Genomic DNA, 21,811 nt, shown 5'->3' with positions numbered 1-21,811 from the left:
AGACAGCTTACAGGGAGGTGGTGAGGGCACTCGGAGTGTGGTGTCAGGAAACGTCAACAAAACAGAGGGAGCACCCCCCCCGGTCCACATTGAAGGGACAGCAGTGGAGAAGGTGGAAAGTTTGAAGTTCCTCTGTGTACACATCACATACAAACTGAAATGGTCCACCCACAGTGTGGTGAAGGTGCAACAGCGCCTCTTCAACATCAGGAGGCTGAAGAAGTTTGGGTTGTCACCCAAAACCCTGACAAACTTTTACAGATGCACAATCGAGAGCATCCTGTCAGGCTGGATCACAGCCTGGTATGGCAACTGCACCGCCCTCAACCGCGGTCAATACAGGTGCATCAAAGCTGGGACCAAGAGACTGAAAAACAGCTTCTATCTCAAGGCCATCAGACTGCTAAACAGCAATCATTGATTCTGAGATGCTGCTGCCTACATTGAGACCCAATCACTGGTCACTTTAATAAATGGATCACTAGTCACTTATACCATAATGCCACTTTAATGTTTACATATCATACATTACTCATACCACATGTAAACTCAGCAACAAAAAAAGAAATGTCCTCTCACAGTCAACTGCATTTATTTTCAGCAAACTTAACATGTGTAAATATTTGTATGAACATAACAAGACTCAACAACTGCGACAAACTGAACAAGTTCCACAGACATGCGACTAACAGAAATGGAATAATGTGTCCCTGAACAAAGGGGTGTGTGGGGGGGGGGGGGCTCAAAATCATTAGTAACAGTCAGTATCTGGTGTGGCCACCAGCTGCATTAAGTACTGCAGTGCATCTCCTCCTCATGGAATGCACCAGATTTACCAGTTCTTGCAGTGAGATGTTACCCCACTCTTCCAAGGCACCTGCAAGTTCCCGGACATTTCTGGGGGGAATGGTCCTAGCCCTCACCCTCCGATTCAACAGGTCCCAGACGTGCTCAATTTGATTAGGATCTTCGCTGGCCATGGCAGAATTTACATTCCTGTCTTGCAGGAAATCACGCACAGAACGAGCAATATGGCTGGTGGCATTGTCATGCTGGAGGGTCATGTCAGGATGAGCCTGCAGGAAGGGTGCCACATGAGGGAGGAGGATGTCTTCCCTGTAATGCACAGCGTTGAGATTGCCTGCAATGACAACAAGCTCAGTTCGATGATGCTGTGACACACCGCCCCAGACCATGACGAACCCTCCACCTCCAAATCAATCCTGATCCAGAGTACAGGCCTCGGTGTAACGGTCATTCCTTCAACGATAAACGCGAATCCGACCATCCCCCCCTGGTGAGACAAAACCATGACTCGTTAGTGAACGGCACTTTTTGCCAGTCCTATCTGGTCCAGCGACGGTGGGTTTGTGACCATAGGCGACGTTGTTGCTGGTGATGTCTGGTGAGGACCTGCCTTACAACAGGCCTACAAGCTCTCAGTCCAGCCTCTCTCAGCCTATTGCGGACAGTCTGAGCACTGATGGAGGGATTGTGCATTCCTGGTGTAACTCAGGCAGTTGTTGCCATCCTGTACCTGTCCTGCAAGTGTGATGTTCGGATGTGCTGATCGGGTGCAGGTGTTGTTACATGTGGTCTGCCACTGCAAGGACGATCAGCTGTCCGTCTAGTCTCCCTGTAGCGCTGTCTTAAGCGTCTCAGTACGCAATTTATTGACCTGGCCACAGGTCAATAAACCTGCAGTCCTCATGCCTCCTTGTAGCATGCCTAAGGCACGTTCACGCAGATGAGCAGGGACCCTGGGCATCTTTCTTTTGGTGTTTTTCAAAGTCAGTAGAAAGGCCTCTTTAGTGTACTAAACTGTGACCTTAATTGCCTACCGTTTGTAAGATGTTAGTGTCTTAACGATCGTTCCACAGGTGCGTGTTCATTAATTGTTTATGGTTCATTGAAAAAGCATGGGAAACAGTAATTAAAACCCTTTACAATGAAGATCTGTGAAGTTATTTGGATTTTCACGAAGTATCTTTGAAAGACAGGGATGGGTTATTTTTTTGCGGAGTTTATACCATCTATTGCACCTTAACTTTAGATTTGTGTATATTAGGTAGTTGTTGGCTAATTGTTAAATTACTTCGATATTACTGCACTGTCGGAACTAGGAGCAGAAGCAGTTCGATATACTCGCATTAACATCTTCTAACTATGTTTATGTGACAAATACAATTTGAATTGTGTCAATTGGCTGGATGTCCTTTGGGTGGTGGACCATTCTTGATACACACAGGAAACTGTTGAACGTCAAAAACCCAGCAGCATTGCAGTTCTTGACACAAACTGGTACGCCTGGCACATACTTCCATACCCCGTTCAAAAGGCCTTAAATATTTTTTATGACCCCTTCATCCTCAATGGCACCCATTCACAATCCATGTCTGAATTGTCCCAAGGCTTAAAAATCCTTCATTAACCTCTCTTCTACTTTTAATCTACACTGATTGAGGTGGATTTAACAAGTGACATCAATAAGGAATCATAGCTTTTACCTGGATTCACCTAGTCAGTCTCATAGCAAGATCAAGTGTTCTTAATGTTTTGTACATTCAGTGAGAACATACAGAAATCCTCCCACACAGGTGTTTTGCGCCCATCATTTCTTGTTGTGACATCCGCAACGCACCAGAGTGTCTTGTTCCCGTCACTTCAGGTCTGACGGCTTCTATTGGACCAAATCCTCACACATCAAAAAAGTTATGAAATGGTTGCATAATGACTGCAACACCTTGGAGGTGTTACTGGGAAACCTGGTAGGGAGACAGACTGATGTATGACACATGGGACCTCATATGGGCTGTCAAATGACCACAAGTTAATTGCAGTAGTGCAACTTGTCTTGGTTGACTTAGTCTTTTCCTCGTGCACACTGTCAGGTAAGAGGCCGTTGTTTCTAAGGACCACGAAAGCTGAGATGCAATGAGTAAGCCTAATACAGCACGAGCAAAATCAGGCTGAGAAACAATCGTTCCAATACAAGAACAAGGTTTGAGAGGGATCAGACAATTCTCTCCCTTTCCCAGGTGCTACCAATACAAAGGATGAAGGGTGATTTGGAACACTACTACAAAAATAACCATTCCTATTGTAGAAAACAACTTATATTATCACTATTGCTGTCATTTTCATTAACCAACACTCCCATGTGAGTGCTACAGTAGGAGGGTTTGGAGACAGACAGTTGGGGTGTTACATTAAATCCAGGCACATGCAGCACCACTCCAGTGTCAGCCAGTTAAAAGCTGATTACACGCCAGCAGCCAAATCAGAGGAGAGATTAACAAATGTTTTGGGAACTGATGTGATTAAATCAATTCTGATTAATGAAATTCAATCTATTTTCCCTTTCGGACGACAGCTAATGGCAAGTCTCATAAGACCTTCACCCAGAAAACATACATCAACCATTTATGCCAGCAGCACTGGCAAGGCACCTCCTACTCTGTTCAATAACTCAAGTCATACTTCATTTCAGGTTCTTCAGTGACGAGTATAAAAACTACTTGCAACTATTCCCCACAATCAGAACAAATCATTTTCAGCATAAAAGAAAAAGTGGATTTTCCCAAAAAGAGTTAAGTGGTGATATAAACTAACAAACAAACATCTTATTCAGGATGAGACTGGATTGGTAAAATGGAAAAAGATAAACAAGCTACTCCAGTGACAGCAGATGTATTATTAATTAAATGGCCGGACTTATGCTTTGAACGCCCTTTATTTTTTGTTGCACTGACTCTTGCAGTGACTCTGCACACTCACTGGTCAAAGGAATTGTCCAAAAAGCTCAGAGACAGGATTGTGTAGAGGCACAGATCTGGGGAAGGGTACCAAAACATTTCTGCAGCATTGAAGGTCCCCAAGTACACAGTGGCCTCCATCATTCTTAAATGGAAGAAGTTTGGAACCACCCAGACTCTTCCTAGAGCTGGCCGCCCAGCAAAACTGAGCAATCGGGCGAGAAGGGCCTTGGTCAGGGAGGTGACCAAGAACCCGATGGTCACTCTGACAGAGCTCCAGACTTCCTCTATGGAGATGGGAGAACCTTCCAGAAGGACAACCATCTCTGCAGCGCTCCACCAATCAGGCCTTTAATGGTAGAGTGTCCAGACGGAAGCCACTCCTCAGCATAAGGCACATGACAGCGCGCTTGGAGTTTGCCAAAAGGCACCGAAAGACTCTCAGACCATGAGAAACAAGAGTCTTTTGTCTGATGAAAAAAAGATGGAACTCTTTGGCCTGAATGCCAAGCACCATGTCTGGAGGAAACCTGGCACCATCCCTACGGTGAAGCATGGTGGCGGCAGCATCATGCTGTGGGGATGTTTTTTAGTTGCAGCTTCTGGGAAACTAGGGAAAGATGAATGGAGCAAAGTACTGAGAGATCCTTGATGAAAACCTGCTCCAGAGCGCTCAGGACCTCAGACTGGGGTGAAGGTTTACCTTCCAACAGGACAACGACCCTAAGCACACAGCCAAGACAATGCAAGAGTGACTTCGGGACAAGTCTCAATGTCCTTGAGTGGCCCAGCCAGAGCCCGGAATTGAACCCGATCGAACAGCTCTATATTTATTGTAGCCAGCAGTAAGTACCAGTAGTATAGCAATGGTTTAGGAAACTGGCTTGTGTTCTGACAAGTTGTCCACAGAGAGGGAGGCAGAATGCTTACTTCACCCATCAGCTCAACTTAACAGCATCTCTTAAACCCTGATGGACTTTCTACTTCCTCAGAAGATATCCTGACCAACAGGGGGGGAGAACCTCTGTCAGATCCAAAACATGTTTAGATAAAACAAATCAGACAAAAGTTTTAGTACACCTATTCAAGGGTTTCTTTATTTTTTAACATTGTAGACTATAGTGAAGACATCAAAACTATGAAAGAACACAGACGGAATCATGTAACCAAGAAAAGAAAAGTGTAAAACAAATCAAAAACATATATTTTATATTTGAGATTCTTCAAATATCCACATTTTGCCTTGACAACTTTGCATACTCTCGGCCTTTTCTCAACCAGCTTCACCTGGTATGCTTTTTCAGCGGTCTTGAAGGAATTCCCACATATGCTGAGCACTTGTTGGCTGCTTTTCCTTCACACAGCGATCCGACTCATACCAAACCATCTCAAATTTGGTTGAGGTTGGGGGATTGTGAAGGCCAGGTCATCTGACGCAGCACTCCATCACTCTCCTTTGGTAAAATAGCCCTTACACAGCCTGGAGGTGTTGTGTCATCGTTTTGTTGAAAAACAAATGATCGTCTAAGCCCAAACCAGATGGGATGGCTTATCGCTGCAGAATGCTGTGGTAGCCATGCTGGTTAAGTGGGTCTTGAATTCTAAATAAAATCAGACAGTGTCACTAGCAAAGCACCCCCACACCATTACACCTCCTCCTCCATGCTTTACGGTGGGAAATACACAGAGGTCATCCGTTCACCCACACCGGGTCTTACAAAGGCACAGCGGTTGGGAACCAAAAATCTCCAATTTGAACTCCAGACCAAAGGACAAATTTCCACCGGTCTAATGTCAATTGCTCATTTTTCTTGGCCCAAGCAAGTCTCTTCTTATTGGTGTCATTAAGTAGTGGTTTCTTTGCAGCAATTCAACCATGAAGGCCTGATTCACACAATCTCCTCTGAACAGTTGATGTTGAGATGGGTCTGTTATTTGAACTCTGAAGCATTTATTTGGCATTCAATTTCTGAGGCTGGTAACTCTGGGTCTTCCTTTCCTGTGACGGTCTCATGAAAGCCAGTTTCATCATAGCGCTTGACCCGTTTTGCGACTGTACTTTAATTCACTTTCAAAGTTCTTGTAATGTTCCAGATTACTTTAAGACATGAGGGTCAGGCAATGGACTATTGTTTCTCTTTGCTTATTTGAGCAGTTCTTGCCATAATATGGACTTGGTATTTTGCCAAATAGGGCTATCTTCTGTATACCAGCCCTACCTTGTCACAACACAACTGATTGGCTCAAACGCATTAAAGAAGGAAAGAAATTCCACAAATTCATTTAAGGCACACCTGTTAATTGAAATGCATTCAGGTGACTACCTCAAAGCTGGTTGAGAGAATGCCAAGAGTGTGCAAAGCTGTCATCAAGGCAAAGGGTGGCTATTTGAAGAATCTCAAATATATTTAGATTTGTTTAAAACTTTTTTGGTTGCTACATGATTCCATAGTTGACGTCTTCAATGTAGAAAAACCCTTGAATGAGTAGGTGTCCAAAAACCTTTGACCAGTAGTATTCGCACAGTCTCAATCTGCTAAATGTTCTATATTTTGAGTACTCAATATGTATGTAGCATGAGTGAATGACTTTCTGAAAGTGATGGAATTTGGCATTTAGCTGAGCAGAACACCCAAGTCACATTCACGCAGCTCAGTTCACACACACTCATTCACTGTAGGCTCAACAAAACGATGAGAGATGACCAAAACCATTATTTCTTTATAGCACATGATGAAGTGAATGAGGAAAGCATCTCACCTTTCTCAAAGATCTCTTTCAGCACACCTCTCTTGATCAGCTCTTCTCTGCTTTGCCTTACCGACATCTTCCTCTCCAACGCTGAGGGGAAACATGATTGTTAAATCATATCAAATCAAGAGTGTGTGTGCATGAGCATTCGTATATGGAAAAACAGGCAAACCATCTTCGATATCAAACCTACAGTAAATCCTTGAACAGATTTTAATAGAGCCAAATCAGAAGATTAGGAAAACATGGATGAGTTTTATTTTGGGATCAGCATCACCCATGTAATCAATATGTTAAATATTGAAACATTTTCCCCTGGTTATTTCTATAAATGTGTTCACTTGCTTCCCAACATTGATTGGCACACTTGCGACTGAACCCTAACGCCATAAGCACTCTGGGGGCACTGATAATCATGGGTCCTATGCATCACACTACATTCCGAAGAGGTCATACATTCACCATGGGGACACGAAGGACAGGTGATTTATTTTTATTTATATTCCTTTTCACTTAGTCTAAAATATTATGAACTGGTGACCACTGCCCATCAAATTCATTAGCAATGTAAAATTAGCAGTGAAATGAAAAAATTAAGAGGCCTCTGAATAGTCAAAACGAACACCTAATCCAGTTGTAAAGCACTAGCCTTAAGCCAAGGAAGATCTTCAAAAGGCATGAAGGAGGATGTTAACCTAATTTGTGAGAATGATGAGAATAAAAAAGGCAAAAGGTAATGCAACATCACCTCCCAGAGTAATGCATTATGTATGAGCACATCGGGAAGGCATGTCCCAAAGTTAATGCTTCTATATTTAGATCTCAGCAGTTGAGGGACTTAACCATTTATCGCTGGGCTGAACAGAGGCAGTTTACCGTCATGTTAGTAATAATATATATATACATTTTTAAATCTACCCCAGCAAAGGAACCAATTAAGAATGTAAAATGAGGATCAGCAAAAACACTTGAGCAGCACACTGTGCAACAATCTCCCTGCAGGCCACCGGCTCTGGAAGTGAGACTATGTGTATGTGTGCACTCAAACGCATAGCATGTGTGCAGATGTGGTGTGTGGGTGTAATAAGGAGCTACAGCTCTCTCGACAGTAGGGGCCAGGGCCAATACACCTAGAACCCAAACAGAAGGCACACATGAGAATCATTTAAAAAAAGGTCAGAAACTGTTGTGAGTCTCTGCAGTCAGAGTGAACCTCCGTGTTCTAATATGTCACATCGCATAAAGTTCAACATTATGAGCTCTTCCAGGACATCCAGATGTTTTAATTCACCATCCAAATTTCAAAGACTAGCCAGAGAAGCTCGTTGGGGATGGGAGAAGTGGAAATTGGGCAGTGTGCAAAAATATTATATTTTGAAGAACTGGACCGCTATACCAAAATATAATGCCATGAGCAGGATATCAACCGACATGATTAGTACAGCAGACAGGCAGAGGAATAAAAAAGCACAGATACATTTTTTTATACTCCCACCAGGGTTGTGCTCAATTCAGAATTGAGACTCAAATTCTTGAATTGAAGTAGTAAACAGGATACAGAATTGTAATTCAAATGCCTCTTTTAATCTATATTTAGGTGTAGTCTATACAAATACATACTGTACACAAAACAAACATGTCGTTACATACATGCATATAAAATATTGGATCTTCAGGACAAACTGGAAATGAATGATCGAGGAAAACAACACCTGTACGTGAAGATCGTAAATTATTATATTTCATTATGACCTACATTTTGTTCAATATGTGGAAAATATTATATGTCCAAAATGCATTAGTTTAACCCTCCAATTGACCCTAAAGCCTTACAAAAGAAGCCAAACAAATTAAATGGTTGGTGGAAATATAAGTGGCTATTCTAAGGTTAAGAGTAAAATAACATTGTTTCCAGAGAAAAGTTATACAAAATAATGTATCTGGAAGTGTGACCTGTCAGAGTCAATGAAACGCATGTTCTACGACTGAGTGGAATTTCTTTGAATTGCACAGAATTGAATTCTACTTCCGGTGACTGAAATTATACATCCTGTCGAGTGTGGCCAATTAAAATGTTCAACTCATGAGTTGAATGGGAGTCAATTTGAAAATTCAGAATTGAGCACAACCCTGCCTCCCACCCTATACTGGGTGTGTGTCCGCATTTGATAAATGGCCTCATTTGATAAAGCACCAATCACGGCAACATCATACCCCCAAAACATGCTAAACTCTAATCATTACAAATAACAGGGGAGGCTAGCATTTTTTTGGTGATAGGATCTCACTAATCATTCACAATTAAGTCATGACTATACATAATCATGGTAGCATCCACATTAATGTAGAAGTGTTCAGAAACATATTAAATTCCTATTTACAATAGAAGTGACTCCAATGACAATACATTTACCATTAATTTCTATTGAGGCACAACATAATTCGAAACGATCAAAACAAACTGCAGCCAACAAGTATGTTGAGTCACAAACGTGATACAGTCCTTGCGTGTTAGAATATGTTATAAAATGCTACACTATTGACTACTCCAATACACAGTGTATTTGTCCAAATAATTATGACGCCTTCAAAATGGGGGGACAAGATATATCAAGTGCTTTAATTTCTAAAACGGTAAAAACAGAAGGGGACATTCTGTAATGTTGCCGCATAAAACATTTGATATCAAATCCAAAATGCTGGAGTATATAGCACACCTTTAACAGCTTTGAGGATGAGTGGAAGTTAACCCCAGAACCCCAAAGAACTTAAGTGCGTTTGTAAACAGCTAGCTAACATAGTCTAGTTGTTTTCTCATTAACAACATTTTCATTCGACCATAGTAGTCACGGGTGGGATAGTCCATATGGCCGGGGACGAACAGGCATTGCCTGCATGGATAGTAACGTTAGCAGCGCCATGATGTGTAGCACACGGGTAAGTTGTTTGGTTAACCATCTTATGGGTAACGTCAGCTAAATAGCTTGACCTGCTAAAAAACAACCATGTTAGCTAGCTAGTAGCTAAGCTAGCCAATGAACAGTCCCAAAGAGAGGACTGCCAATGCAATACGAAAACAATTGCAATGAAATATCAAATGTTATTTATCACTTGAGAATAATGTATCAAGTCCTGGTCTATTTTATGTTTCCTAACATCAGATACAGAGTCCTGTGAAAGTCCCAAGTCCTGGAGAGATTGAAGGGTATATCTCCAATGGGTTATATGCTATTGGTTTACTATTACGAGTCAGTTGTAGCGCTACACAAGTACTGTTAAGCAACAATGCATAGACCTAGAACATGAATGGCCAACCTTGCTTATAGAGCTCTAGCTACTCTGTGCAGGTATCAGTTCCAGGCCAGCCCTGACATTCTGCATATTATTTGTATTAGACACTTTAACTATTCAATCTTGTTAAGAGTCAGATGAATGTCTACCCACAAACCATTTACACAAGCGTCCTTTGCATGACATGAAAGTGTTGATTATTTGATTAAAGTAATAGTTTGGTCATTGAACATTCCCCGTTTTTTATCTGGTTGTCACTCATTTTGTCTGATATTACAGATTTGCAGAGGATGTCCTTGATTATTAGTGGGTGTAACAATTCCTGTATGACTGACCTAGGATTCAACCTCTGTCTACAACAGCACTTCATACTCACAAAGCAGCATCCATTATCTTGGTTGGTCTAGGATAACAGTACTTTCAGTCTCAGGGCGGCTAACATCACCACAATGGCTACTAGGGCTGTGTCTCACTTGGTCTTTCCTTGATTACTCGCATCCCAGTGCAAATGTATTGGAGGATAAGGTCCCTCCCCTCTGACCTTCTCCAATGGGTTTTTAGGAGGCGGGGAGAGGAATCGAGAGGATAAATTGAGAAAGAGCCTAGCACTCACCCCTCTGCTACACTCACTGACCTTCTCTGCTTCAACCTCAGCAGGCAGCAGCGCAGACAACCGAGTCGATCTAGCACCCACAGAATACATTGTGTATTTAACTCTGCTACATTGACGCCGGTCACAGTCAGTGGCGTAGGTGAGAGGGGTGTGACCACTGATGTCATCCCCCTGATACTTTGAGTAGTAGTCTATCATGAATGCATCTAGATTTTTAATAGCATAAGCATCTCAGCTGATTTCCTTTTGCAATTTTGCACTGATTTACTTCATTCTGCTACACTCACTGTCCTCCTCTAGTGGGCCGGGACGCAAATCCTAATCAAATGACACTTGTAGCTAGCATGCCAACCATTGGAGGGGTTAATGCTAGAAGGGGTCCAGCTTTTGTCAGAATGTACTTATTCCTAGCAGGTTTTGGAGAATTTACACAACAGGTTAGGATAGTTAACATGGCAGGCAGGTTAAGGTTATAAAATGGGTTAGGATTAGCTAAAAGGCAAAAAAGATCTATCAACTTGATGTAAATTGGACAAAATTTGGATCCCATCTAGAAATGAACCCTCCAGTGGTTGGCATGCTAGCTACAAGTGTAATATTTGATTAGGGTTTGCATCCTAGCCCGGTTAGTCATAAAGTGACCATTCACTGTGGTCACTCTTCAGTGTATTTTTCTCTTTCCTCCACTAGCTGTGCTCTACCCTTTTGGTGACAGTGGATGGGAGATTATTTATGACACGCATGCTAAATGCAGACATGGGATTAGTATTGGCCTCGTGGGCATGTCTAATGCACTTGTACATGTGGCTTGTCATTTCTATACTGAAACAGGATTAGCAAATCCTCACACTTTACATTGGGATGTTTTCTTCATTTGAAATTATACAAATAGGAAAAGCACTCGCATCTGAGAATGTACGTGTGGAAAATAATTAGCTAATAACTAAAAAGGCTGATACTGGAAAGATCAGTGTGTAGGATTTTCATTAGACAATTGAGGCCAACTAGATTTGACTCCTACTGTACATGCCGTCATGAAATGGATTGGTGCCAGCTCTCAAACTCTAGGCGGCATATTGGCTTCTCCCTACAGTTCACGTTTCTAAATGTCAATATTCACTTGCGATACAGCTTTCGAAACATATGGCCCTTATCTTTCATCAGCAGTTTTGCAAAGAGCCAAACAGCTAAGGGTGTCTCCATCCGACGAAACTACTTTGAGTTACACTTACACAGGTGTTCGGAGCATGCTAGATAGCCCATAAGCACAGGTATTCTTGTCTTCCGTAAACAAATGCTCTAACATGGAAATATGGCAATGTTGGAACACTAACAAGGTGTGTATCAATTTAACATTGTATTTTGAAAATGATTTCTCAGTAATATGAAAGTTAAGGTCCTTATGCTTCCATAACCATACCGCAAGTGATGCATGTTAATGTTCCGCCCGAGCTACAGAGGACGCCGTCGTCCAATGACTTGTGTAATGTAATGGAACAGAGTCATGATCAAGGGCTAGTGAAAGCCCTACCCTTGTAATGAAGGTAGTCTTCAGGATGACATGCACAGGGCAGAGACCTTATCAAATATCACCATAATGAGGGTGTGCAGAAAGGAATATAAAGGTTAATTTAATTTCAAAATACATGTTGCTTGAAATAGTTGCAATTTGTTTGCTTCATGTTATCCTGGTGTAATTTAATATGCAGTTCAACATTAACATAAGGTGAGCGCTAGCATTTTAAAAAATGAGTCTAGATTTACTACATGTAAACAAATCACTAGGTAGATCTCGTAACAGTACTATTGCCTCAATAGTACATGCCTCAAAAGCTAGCGGTTCATTAAAACTACAGAATGTTTCTTAAATTGAAACTAAGTAGGCAATACACCTGGGTAAAATATAGTTGCATTTGAGGAAGCAGACCAAGAGCTAGGCGAGACTGATTGGTGAGGGAGAGTGAGGGTTATAGTGGGATAATTACTGCTGCTAGCCAACGTTTGATAAACAAACAATGTGTCTGTCAGACTAGGGCTGGGCGATATGGCCAAAATATTAACACAGTATTTATAAAAATAGAAAACACGTTTTGACGGTATGTTTAAAAATAAAAGTTCTAAATTTGCTTTGAGAACTGCGTGACCCTGGGGTGGCAACACATACATGGGTGATTCTGCAACTTCAGGCACTTTGGCCTGGCAAGCTTTCAGAAATTAAAATGTATTGAAACACCATTTTACCAGTATTATAATTGTCTTTGATTTGTCTAGAAATAATATATCTGATAATGGCTGTGATTGTACTATTCAGGAATTGATATATTTGTCGTTTTTCCTCAGACAGCCATAGACAAATGTCATTTCCATCACATTATTAAACATCCATTTTAGTTAAATATCATACAATTTTATAACATTTCTTATACATTTGTACATTAACTTGCGTTAAAATAATATTCAAGTGCTTTAAGGTTTTCCTAAGATTAATAATTCAACACAACTCCTGAATGTATAAACCTGCCTTTGACAGCTGAAAATATTTATCATAAAGAATATTTCCACCCAACCTTTTTGTGAGATAGCAACCATATTATTTCACTAAAACAAATCAATTTTAAATTATAAATATACTAATTTACCTAAGAATATGGGTGTGGTGGAAATGACATGTAAAAATAAAAAAAGAATGAAAACATTTTATTGCAAACATTTTGAACAACCATTGTAGAGCGTTTAATTCATTTAAGAAAAAGTATGATTCCAAAAGGGGGCAGACCTCAAGGAAGTAGGCCAGTGTTTTTGAGAGATGAACCCAGATTGCAGAGGGGTCATCCGCATAGAAGAGCTCAGTGAGCGGTGAAACGGTATCATTTGTGGTATGTCCAACACAGGTGTGGAGGGTCACCTGCATGTGAGAATCACCAAAGTGAACTGCCTGGATTTAACTGGTGTATTTACACAGGTAGTTCTCTGTGGCACAACTTTGGCTTTAGAAGTGGGGGAGAGAAATAATTATTATAATTTGTATTATTCAGTCGGATAAACACTCAAACAGCCTACCCGACCGCTCGGAGGTGTCTGCATGGTCCTAAAGCACACAGTTGCCTCACATTCAAATGATGAAACTGGATGGGACAAAAATGCAATTTCAGAATGAGGAGGGGGGCATTCCCCCGTCCCCAGTGAAAGTTGCGCCCCTGAGTTCTCTGCAAAGTCAATATGCACAATGATCTCCTCTTTCCACAGATTCTCTTAATTCTCTCAGTTTGGAGTATTGGTGTCGAATGTTGTACATGTGTTTCCCCAACTTCTTTCAATCCTTTGGAGAAGTCCTCCAATAGAATATGCAGTGTGCCCCACACCTTTTCTTATACTGTCAAATGTACAGTGAACTTCTCCATGTTTTCCTCTGTTGTTCCTCATTTCTCTCTCTTCAGCTTGGTTTTTCCACTCAAACCACAATGTCTGCTCACCAGCATCAAAGTCAAGATGTTTAAGCTCTTTGGCTTGGCAAAGGGATAACTGTGTACATGCACTCTTTCTTCAGGTTCTCACAGCACAAAGATTCAATAAGGTTCTCATTGTTGCTGCAGCTGATCACTTTGTGATACTGTAGTTTATCCGCCATGAACTGAACTGGAGGTTGGCGTGGGTTTTGCAGAGGCATGTGTCCCTAACCTTGACAACCCAAAAATACGTATTTTAAAGAATTCATATTAGGACATTTTAATCTCTGAATATTCCCTCTTAAAATCCTGATAAAGGTTCTGAATTGTGCCATTCAAGAAGTGCTTCTGCTTTTTTTTCTTGTTCCCGCAAGTGTGTCCTTTTTCCCCCAGTTGTTGCTCTACTGTTGACATCACGTTCATATAATCTAGTGATTTTCTCTTGCAGCTGTGCTAATTATGTTACACTGCTTGTTCCTGGAGTATTGAAGACTTGTTGGCCTGTTTTCACTTGCCCTCGTTGCTTTTGCTGAAAATCCACATTTTCTGTTTGCAGCTTTGACCAGGCCATACTTTCTCAGGATGTTGCCTCTTAAAGCATTTTAGAAGCCACTTGTTTGTCCTTGGCATTGCGCATTTTTTGCTACTTTTGCTTTAACTCTGCAATGATGGCATTTTGAAACAATAAAATCCTTCAAGTTCAGAGTTCTCTTCATTTTCTGTTTTGTCTTTGGGGAATCTGGTCTATCCATTTTCTTCATCAGTTGATCATACCTTTTTTTTTTGTATTTCTCAGTTTTACGTTAAGCTTTATCAAGTTTGACATTTGTCATGCAAAGATCTGTTTTTGAGTGACCTCTTCCAACATTTGTCCTTCCAGCAAGTATTAGAATTCTCATTCTTGTTGCAGAAGAGGAAGGGGTATCAGGGCAGGTATGATGGCCCTGTGTTCTGGCTGCAAGTCATCTGGTGACTAAGGTGTTGTTGCCTGATAGGTAGGTCTCCATTGCAACTGTTCTCTTTATATAGTCTGTCTTCTATTCCGTTTCTATTTCTATTCCATTTCTTGCTTCTTTGTTCTCGCTTTGTAAGCGCAGCGATATCTATCACTTCTCCCTTCTTTTTTCTTCCAGTATCTTTTAATTAAAAATAATAATAAAATATATTATATATATAATATATATATATATTATATAATATATATAAATATATTATATAATATATATATATATATATATATATATATATATTTGATCTCACCTTTATTTAACCAGGTAGGCTAGTTGAGAACAAGTTCTCATTTACAACTGCGACCTGGCCAAGATAAAGCATAGCAGTGTGAACAGACAACACAGAGTTACACATGGAGTAAACAATAAACAAGTCAATAACACAGTAGAAAAATTGTATATACATTGTGTAGGTAGGCAAATAATTACAATTTAGCAGATTAACTCTGGAGTGATAAATGATCAGATGGTCATGTGCAGGTATTGATGTGTAAAAGAGCAGAAAAGTAAATAAATAAAAACAGTATGGGGATGAGGTAGGTAAATTGGGTGGGCTATTTACCGATGGACTATGTACAGCTGCAGCGATCGGTTAACTGCTCAGATAGCAGATGTTTAATGTTGGTGAGGGAGATAAGTCTCCAACTTCAGCAATTTTTGCAATTCATTCCAGTCACAGGCAGCAGAGAACTGGAAGGAAAGGAAGTCAAATGAGGTGTTGGCTTTAGGGATGATCAGTGAGATACACCTGCTGGAGCGCATGCTACGGGTGGGTGTTGCCATCGTGACCAGTGAACTGAGATAAGGTGGAGCTTTACCTAGCATGGACTTGTAGATGACCTGGAGCCAATGGGTTTGGCGACGAATATGCAGCGAGGGCCAGCCGACTAGAGCATACAGGTCGCAGTGGTGGGTGGTATAAGGTGCTTTAGTAACAAAACAGATGGCACTGTGATAAACTGCATCCAGTTTGCTGAGTAGAGTATTGGAAGCTATTTTGTAGATGACATCGCCGAAGTCGAGGATCGGTAGGATAGTCAGTTTTACTAGGGTAAGTTTTGCGGCGTGAGTGAAGGAGGCTTTGTTGCGAAATAGAAAGCCGACTCTAGATTTGATTTTAGATTGGAGATGTTTGATATGAGTCTGGAAGGAGAGTTTACAGTCTAGCCAGACACCTAGGTACTTACAGATGTCCACATATTCTAGGTCGGAACCATCCAGGGTGGTGATGCTAGTCGGGCATGCGGGTGCAGGCAGCGAACGGTTGAAAAGCATGCATTTGGTTTTTACTAGCGTTTAAGAGCCGTTGGAGGCCACAGAAGGAGTGTTGTATGGCATTGAAGCTCGTTTGGAGGTTAGATAGCACAGTGTCTAAGGAAGGGCCAGAGGTATACAGAATGGTGTCGTCTGCGTAGTGGTGGATCAGGGAATCGCCTGCAGCAAGAGCAACATCATTGATTATACAGAGAAAAGAGTCGGCCCGAGAATTGAACCCTGTGGCACCTCCATAGAGACTGCCAGAGGACCGGACAACATGCTCTCCGTCTTTTTGCAGATGTTCCTGGTATCGTATATGATCATTTTTTATTTTGTTTCTGTCGGTGACCTCTGTTTTTAGAAGATGCCACAAAACAGCACAAAGAAATACTTAAGTTTTCCAATGGTGCACCTTGGAGCATTTGAGATTAAAGTAATTTAAAACATGATTAAATAAGCCCAATTTAAAAAAGTCAAAAGTAAAAAGTAACTTCCTCCACATTCTGTCATTTCCAGCAGTTAAGTTTGATGGAAATGACGCTTCTGCTGTTTTGAGACAAATTACAGACTGCTTAGCATGCTTGTATTCTAAGTGATTTCAATGGGTCTTTCTTCATTCTGATTGTTTTATACTGTTGAATGCAACTTCTCAAATTTCTGCATTTGATATCATTTACACACTACCACGTAGGGCTGCACAATATGGGCAAGTAGTCTGGGCCTTATTTTTAATTACACTTACTCTTACCCAGTACATTTATTTGCTAGCGATTAGCATTAGCGGCTAACAACATTTAGAAACAACTTGCTAAGAAAATAAACTAGTTTTTAGATGTAAGAAACAAACTAATGCTAGTAGATTTATATTAAGAAGCAAAGTGACAACTGCAAAGTTGTCAGCAACAGTGTTGCATATGGTGCATTGACCATGCAGACTGAACGCAAGTGTCTCGTGGTTGAGGAACATCAAATGCTCTCCTTGAGTGACAGGGGGCGTGGCTAGACCTGTGTGGAAAGCGGCATAGAGAGAGAGTGGAGAGATGACTCCAGTAGCGAAGTAAACTATAAAGATGGACGCTACACATTTAACAAACCAAACATTCAAATACCGGTATAGAAGGTCAAGTAAAAACAAACCGGTCCTTGCATCAATACTGGTATACCGCCCAGCCCTATGTCAGACTATTGCTAGCTACATTTAGTTTAGTGATTGTTGGCGGTGGTGAGAAATTAATCTATATAGTTGGCTTAACAAGGTAAACTGATCTTTCTCTACCTTCACATAACAAGCTCTGTAGTTCTTTGCTGTGCTAGCCAAATGTAGCACCACCAGAAATAAAAAAACATCAGATTTTTTTGGTGGATCTGGTAGCAACAATATGAATTAATATTTTTAAACCACCAGTATACGCCCACACCATTCTGTTGTTGGGGTACACCCACACCATTCCACCACAGAAGCTACTTTAACAGTTTTCCTTCCCAAAAAAGTACATTTATAATTTAAGTAAGTCATTTCATAGAAATCTAAACACTAGACAGAACATATATAAGGCTTAAAGTAACTTTCAAAACGGCTACATTATTTTACCCAGCAGAGACATTGTTACTCCGATTAGCATGACTTGAATTTATAAATCAGAACAGACTAGCGTCACAATATTTCAGATGATTCCAAGCTGAACATTGAGGTAAAAATGGGTCAGAGGGTGGTTGTGTGTCTGAAAATGTTACATGTTCAGTAACATGTTCTGTGATTACATTTCAATTTGATCAAAATGAAAAAGTAATTACCAAAAGATGAAAACTCTGCTTGCGTCGCCATGATTACACTGCTTTGCAACACGCCTCAGCCAGCTAGGTCTTCAGGTTTGTCACAAACATGCAGTTCTAAAAAATGTGGACAAAGGATATCACTGTACACTTATGTTTTCTGTGAACACTGAACAGCTTCTAACTACAAAATGTTGTAAATCACTACTTGTTGCCCTGTTCCAGAATTATATTGAAAACAAATTCAACTGTAGGCTAGGCTACATTACGTTTCCACTAGTGTGAGTTGGTTCAAACCCAGAGCATGAACAAGTGACAATGTGAAGTCAGTTATTATTGCCACAGTCCATTCACAGTAAATCTTGGCAATCATGACCAAGCTAGCTACTCATGATCTGCACCAAGATGAGGGGATTATGAATTCATTGGAGAGACGCTTCTCAGAGCATATTAAATGAAACTGGCATCATTGAATACACTCCAACAGCATCGACTTGCAAGTGCTACGCTTAGCTTTAGAGAGAAATCCATTCTGCTGTGAATTGACCCAGATAGGAGACAGAGCGTTCCCTACAGTATCAAGCCCCGGGACGAAGTGAGGCTTTTAGCGAGGCAATTCACTCACCCGTTAGCCTCACAAAACCAAAGTAAAACTTTCATGCTGTCTTGTGTCACAGATGTTGTGGCTCTCGCATCTGGAAGTTAAGGCAAGGGAAGCATCGGTGTTTAAGATCAGGACAAGGTTTGTACGCTAGTGATAACACTCCCGAGTGGCGCAGCGGTCTAAGGCATCGCATCTCAGTGCTCTAGGTGTCAATACAGACCCTAGTTCAATTCCAGGCTGTATCACAACCTGCCGTGATTGGGAGTCCCATAGGGCGGCACACAACTGGCCCAGTATCACCCGGGTTTGGCAGGGGTAGGCCGTCATTGTCTCTGGTGGCATTACTTTTAGTTGCCCTTTTAAAAAACATTTTTTAACAGTGCCTTCAGAAAGTATTTATACCTCTTGACTAATTCCACATTAGTCAAGGGGTTGTTAGAGCCGGAATTCAAAATGGAATGGATTTTGTCTCACTAAATCTACACCAGTGGAGGCTCCTCCAGGGAGAAAAGTGAATTTCATAAAAATAGAAATAGTATAGTTATTTATCTAAAGGATATTTTACAATATTCACTTCACCAAATAATTGTTTAAAAAACACACTATTTTGCAATGAAAGTCTACAGTAGCCTCAACAGCACATTGTAGGGTAGTACCATGGTGTAGCCAGAGGACAACTAGTTTCAGTCCTCCTCCGGGTACATTGACTTCCATACAAAACCTAGGAGGGTCGTGGTTCTCACCCCCTTCCATAGACTTACACAGTAATTATGACAACTTCCAGAAGACGTCCTCAAACCTATCAGAGCTCTTGCAGCATGAACTCACATGTCCACCCAATCAAAAGGATCAGAGAATGAATCTAGTACTGAAATCAAAGCTACAGCTAGCTTAGAGACAGTAGTTGAACAAAACATTTGCCTATGATTATTTTCAGAATTCTCAAGCCCTGTCAAATTGGTTGATCATTGCTAGACAAGCATTTTGTTTTAGGTCTTGCCATAGATTTAAGTCACAACTAACTCGGCCACTTTGGAACATTCAGTCTTGGTAACAAACGCCAATGTATATTGTTTAGGTTATTTTTTTGCTGAAAGGTGAATTCATCATCTCTAGTGGAAAGCAGACAACCACCATTGTTTTGTTTTTTATCCTGAAAAACGCCAGTCCTTAACGACTACAATCAGACCCATAACATGATGCAGCCACCACTATGCTTGAAAGTATGGTGAGTGGTACTCCGTAACGTGTTCTATTGGATTTCCCCCGAACACTTTGTATTCAGAACAAAAAGTTAATTGCTTTGCCACATTTTTTGCAAACAGGATGAATGTTTTAGAATATTTTTTATTCTGTACAGGCTTCCTTGTCATTTAGGTTAGTATTGTGGATTAACTACCATGTTGTTGATCCATCCTCAGAGTTTAATGGCTGTCATATGAGAACTAACTATTTTATAGTCACCTTTGGCCTCATGGTGAAATCAAATTTTATTTGTCACATACGTGTGTTTAGCAGATGTTATAGCAGGTGTAGCGAAATGCTTGTAAATCCCTGAGCGGTTTCAGTCCTCTCCAACAACGGAGTTAGGAAGGACGCCTGCATCTTTGTAGTGACTGGGTGTATTGATACACCATCCAAAGTGTAATAACTTTTTTTTTACCCATCTACCAATAGATGCCCTTCTTTGCGAGGCATTGGAAAACCACTCTGGTCTTTGGTTGAATTGGTGTTTAAAATTCACTGCGTAACTGAGGGACCTTACAGATCCCGTGTATGTGTGGGGTACAGAAATGAGGTAGACATTAAGAAAAGCATGTTAACAACACTTACTACACACAGAGTCCATGCAACTTGTGAAGCAAATTTTTACTCATGATTTATGTAGGCTTGCCCTAACAAAAAAAAGGGGTTAAATACTAATTGACTCAAGACAAATACAGCCGAAGGACCCCTGTACATCCTGAACATAAACCCAATCATGGTGTATGAAGCATTTTTAAATAAGGTCTACAGAACATGAAAAACAAAAGGATTCCAAAATCTGCATGTTTGTACTGTATTTTCAGTGTCATTAAAAACATACTCTATATTTTCAATAGAACAACAAACCCAGGAGTGGTCAGATTAGTGCCCCACACTCCCAAGGAATAAAGCTTGATCCATGAACCTCTAGTTTCAATAGCATTATGTTACCATAAGAACACTGTGGCCTGACTAACCAAAGGGACAGGAGGCAAGGCTTTCAGGACTTTGAGCACTGTGGCTAGCCCACTCCTGGAGTTATGAGTATAGCCCCCCAGAGCTGGCCTTCATCTGCCTGACTAGAATACATAATCCACATGCACATTCTCCAATTACCTGGTTAGAACATCTGCATGCCCAGCAGCTTGTCTGCTTCTTGCCTGCAGTCACAGTCCCAATGATCATGATGAACATCATAAACAAGAACAACCACAAAAGAAAAAAACTTGGTAATAGCTGAACTAATCCAATAAGATCATTGATTTGAGTTTTTGCAAAAGGTTTTGCTATGGTGTAACCTACTGAACACTTCCAACCATCCGTCAGTGACGGCCTTGAACAACTGACTGATGGAGTAAACCTGGTGCACTACTTCTGCTCAATGGTCAGGGGGCAACCAAGGTCACTGCTGTAAGTCATGATGAGCTCAGCAGTCTCCATATAGCCTTCCCTGGTTCCAACTCCTCACAGAGCCATCCTAACATAAAATGCATTTGCAACAAAGAAACTATATGTATTCAAACAACCAACTACAATGTTCTATGCAGTGTTTGGAACAATAAGTGTCCTCAGTGTAGAAAGGGACTGAAGTGAAAAGCTCTTACAGAAGCCAGTCCAATGGGAAAAGCTAGTAGGTCACAATATACCATTATGCTGCCATTAGTGTAAACAGTAGGAATAAGACTAAACAAAATAATACTACACAGAGAGAGTAGTCTTATCCATTGGGTTTTACTGTCGATTTAACACAAAAAAACTCCCTTTGTTAGATTCTGCTGCTCTGTTTTGCTCAGGAGAAAGGGGAGACAACAAAAAAAATTTGCTCAAATATGCAGTCAACATTATGCATACAAAGTATGTGTGAGAAAAAGATGGTGGCCAGCAGAAAATGATGAGTCGTTGTAAAGTCAAGGTGTCAGCATTCACTCGTGTCAGTGTCCCCAGGGATAGAAAGGCAAGGCTGAGGGCCCAAGGCTAGAGCACTGGAGGGGAAGGTGACAGTCACAGTTTAGCAGCCCTCAACCTTGAAGCTAGAATCCTTAATGGTGAGACTGTCATATCCGTTT

General features: G+C 41.0%; 1 protein-coding gene across 2 annotated transcripts in view; it reads right to left on the bottom strand.

Moving 5' to 3' along the window:
* Window positions 1–21,811, bottom strand: part of LOC139387386 (phosphatase and actin regulator 1-like) — a 60,739-nt gene that overhangs the window by 23,495 nt on the left and 15,433 nt on the right. For both annotated transcript variants that reach the window (XM_071133531.1, XM_071133532.1), the window contains exon 3: window positions 6,516–6,596. In XM_071133531.1, the coding sequence (XP_070989632.1) occupies window positions 6,516–6,596 (81 nt within the window). The remainder of the gene's footprint in view (window positions 1–6,515; window positions 6,597–21,811) is intronic.

Source organism: Oncorhynchus clarkii, chromosome 28 (assembly GCF_045791955.1).
Source record: "Oncorhynchus clarkii lewisi isolate Uvic-CL-2024 chromosome 28, UVic_Ocla_1.0, whole genome shotgun sequence".
Lineage (NCBI taxonomy): Eukaryota > Metazoa > Chordata > Actinopteri > Salmoniformes > Salmonidae > Oncorhynchus > Oncorhynchus clarkii.
The sequence above is the reverse complement of the archived record's forward strand: the minus strand, read 5'-3'. Positions and strand labels throughout refer to the sequence as shown.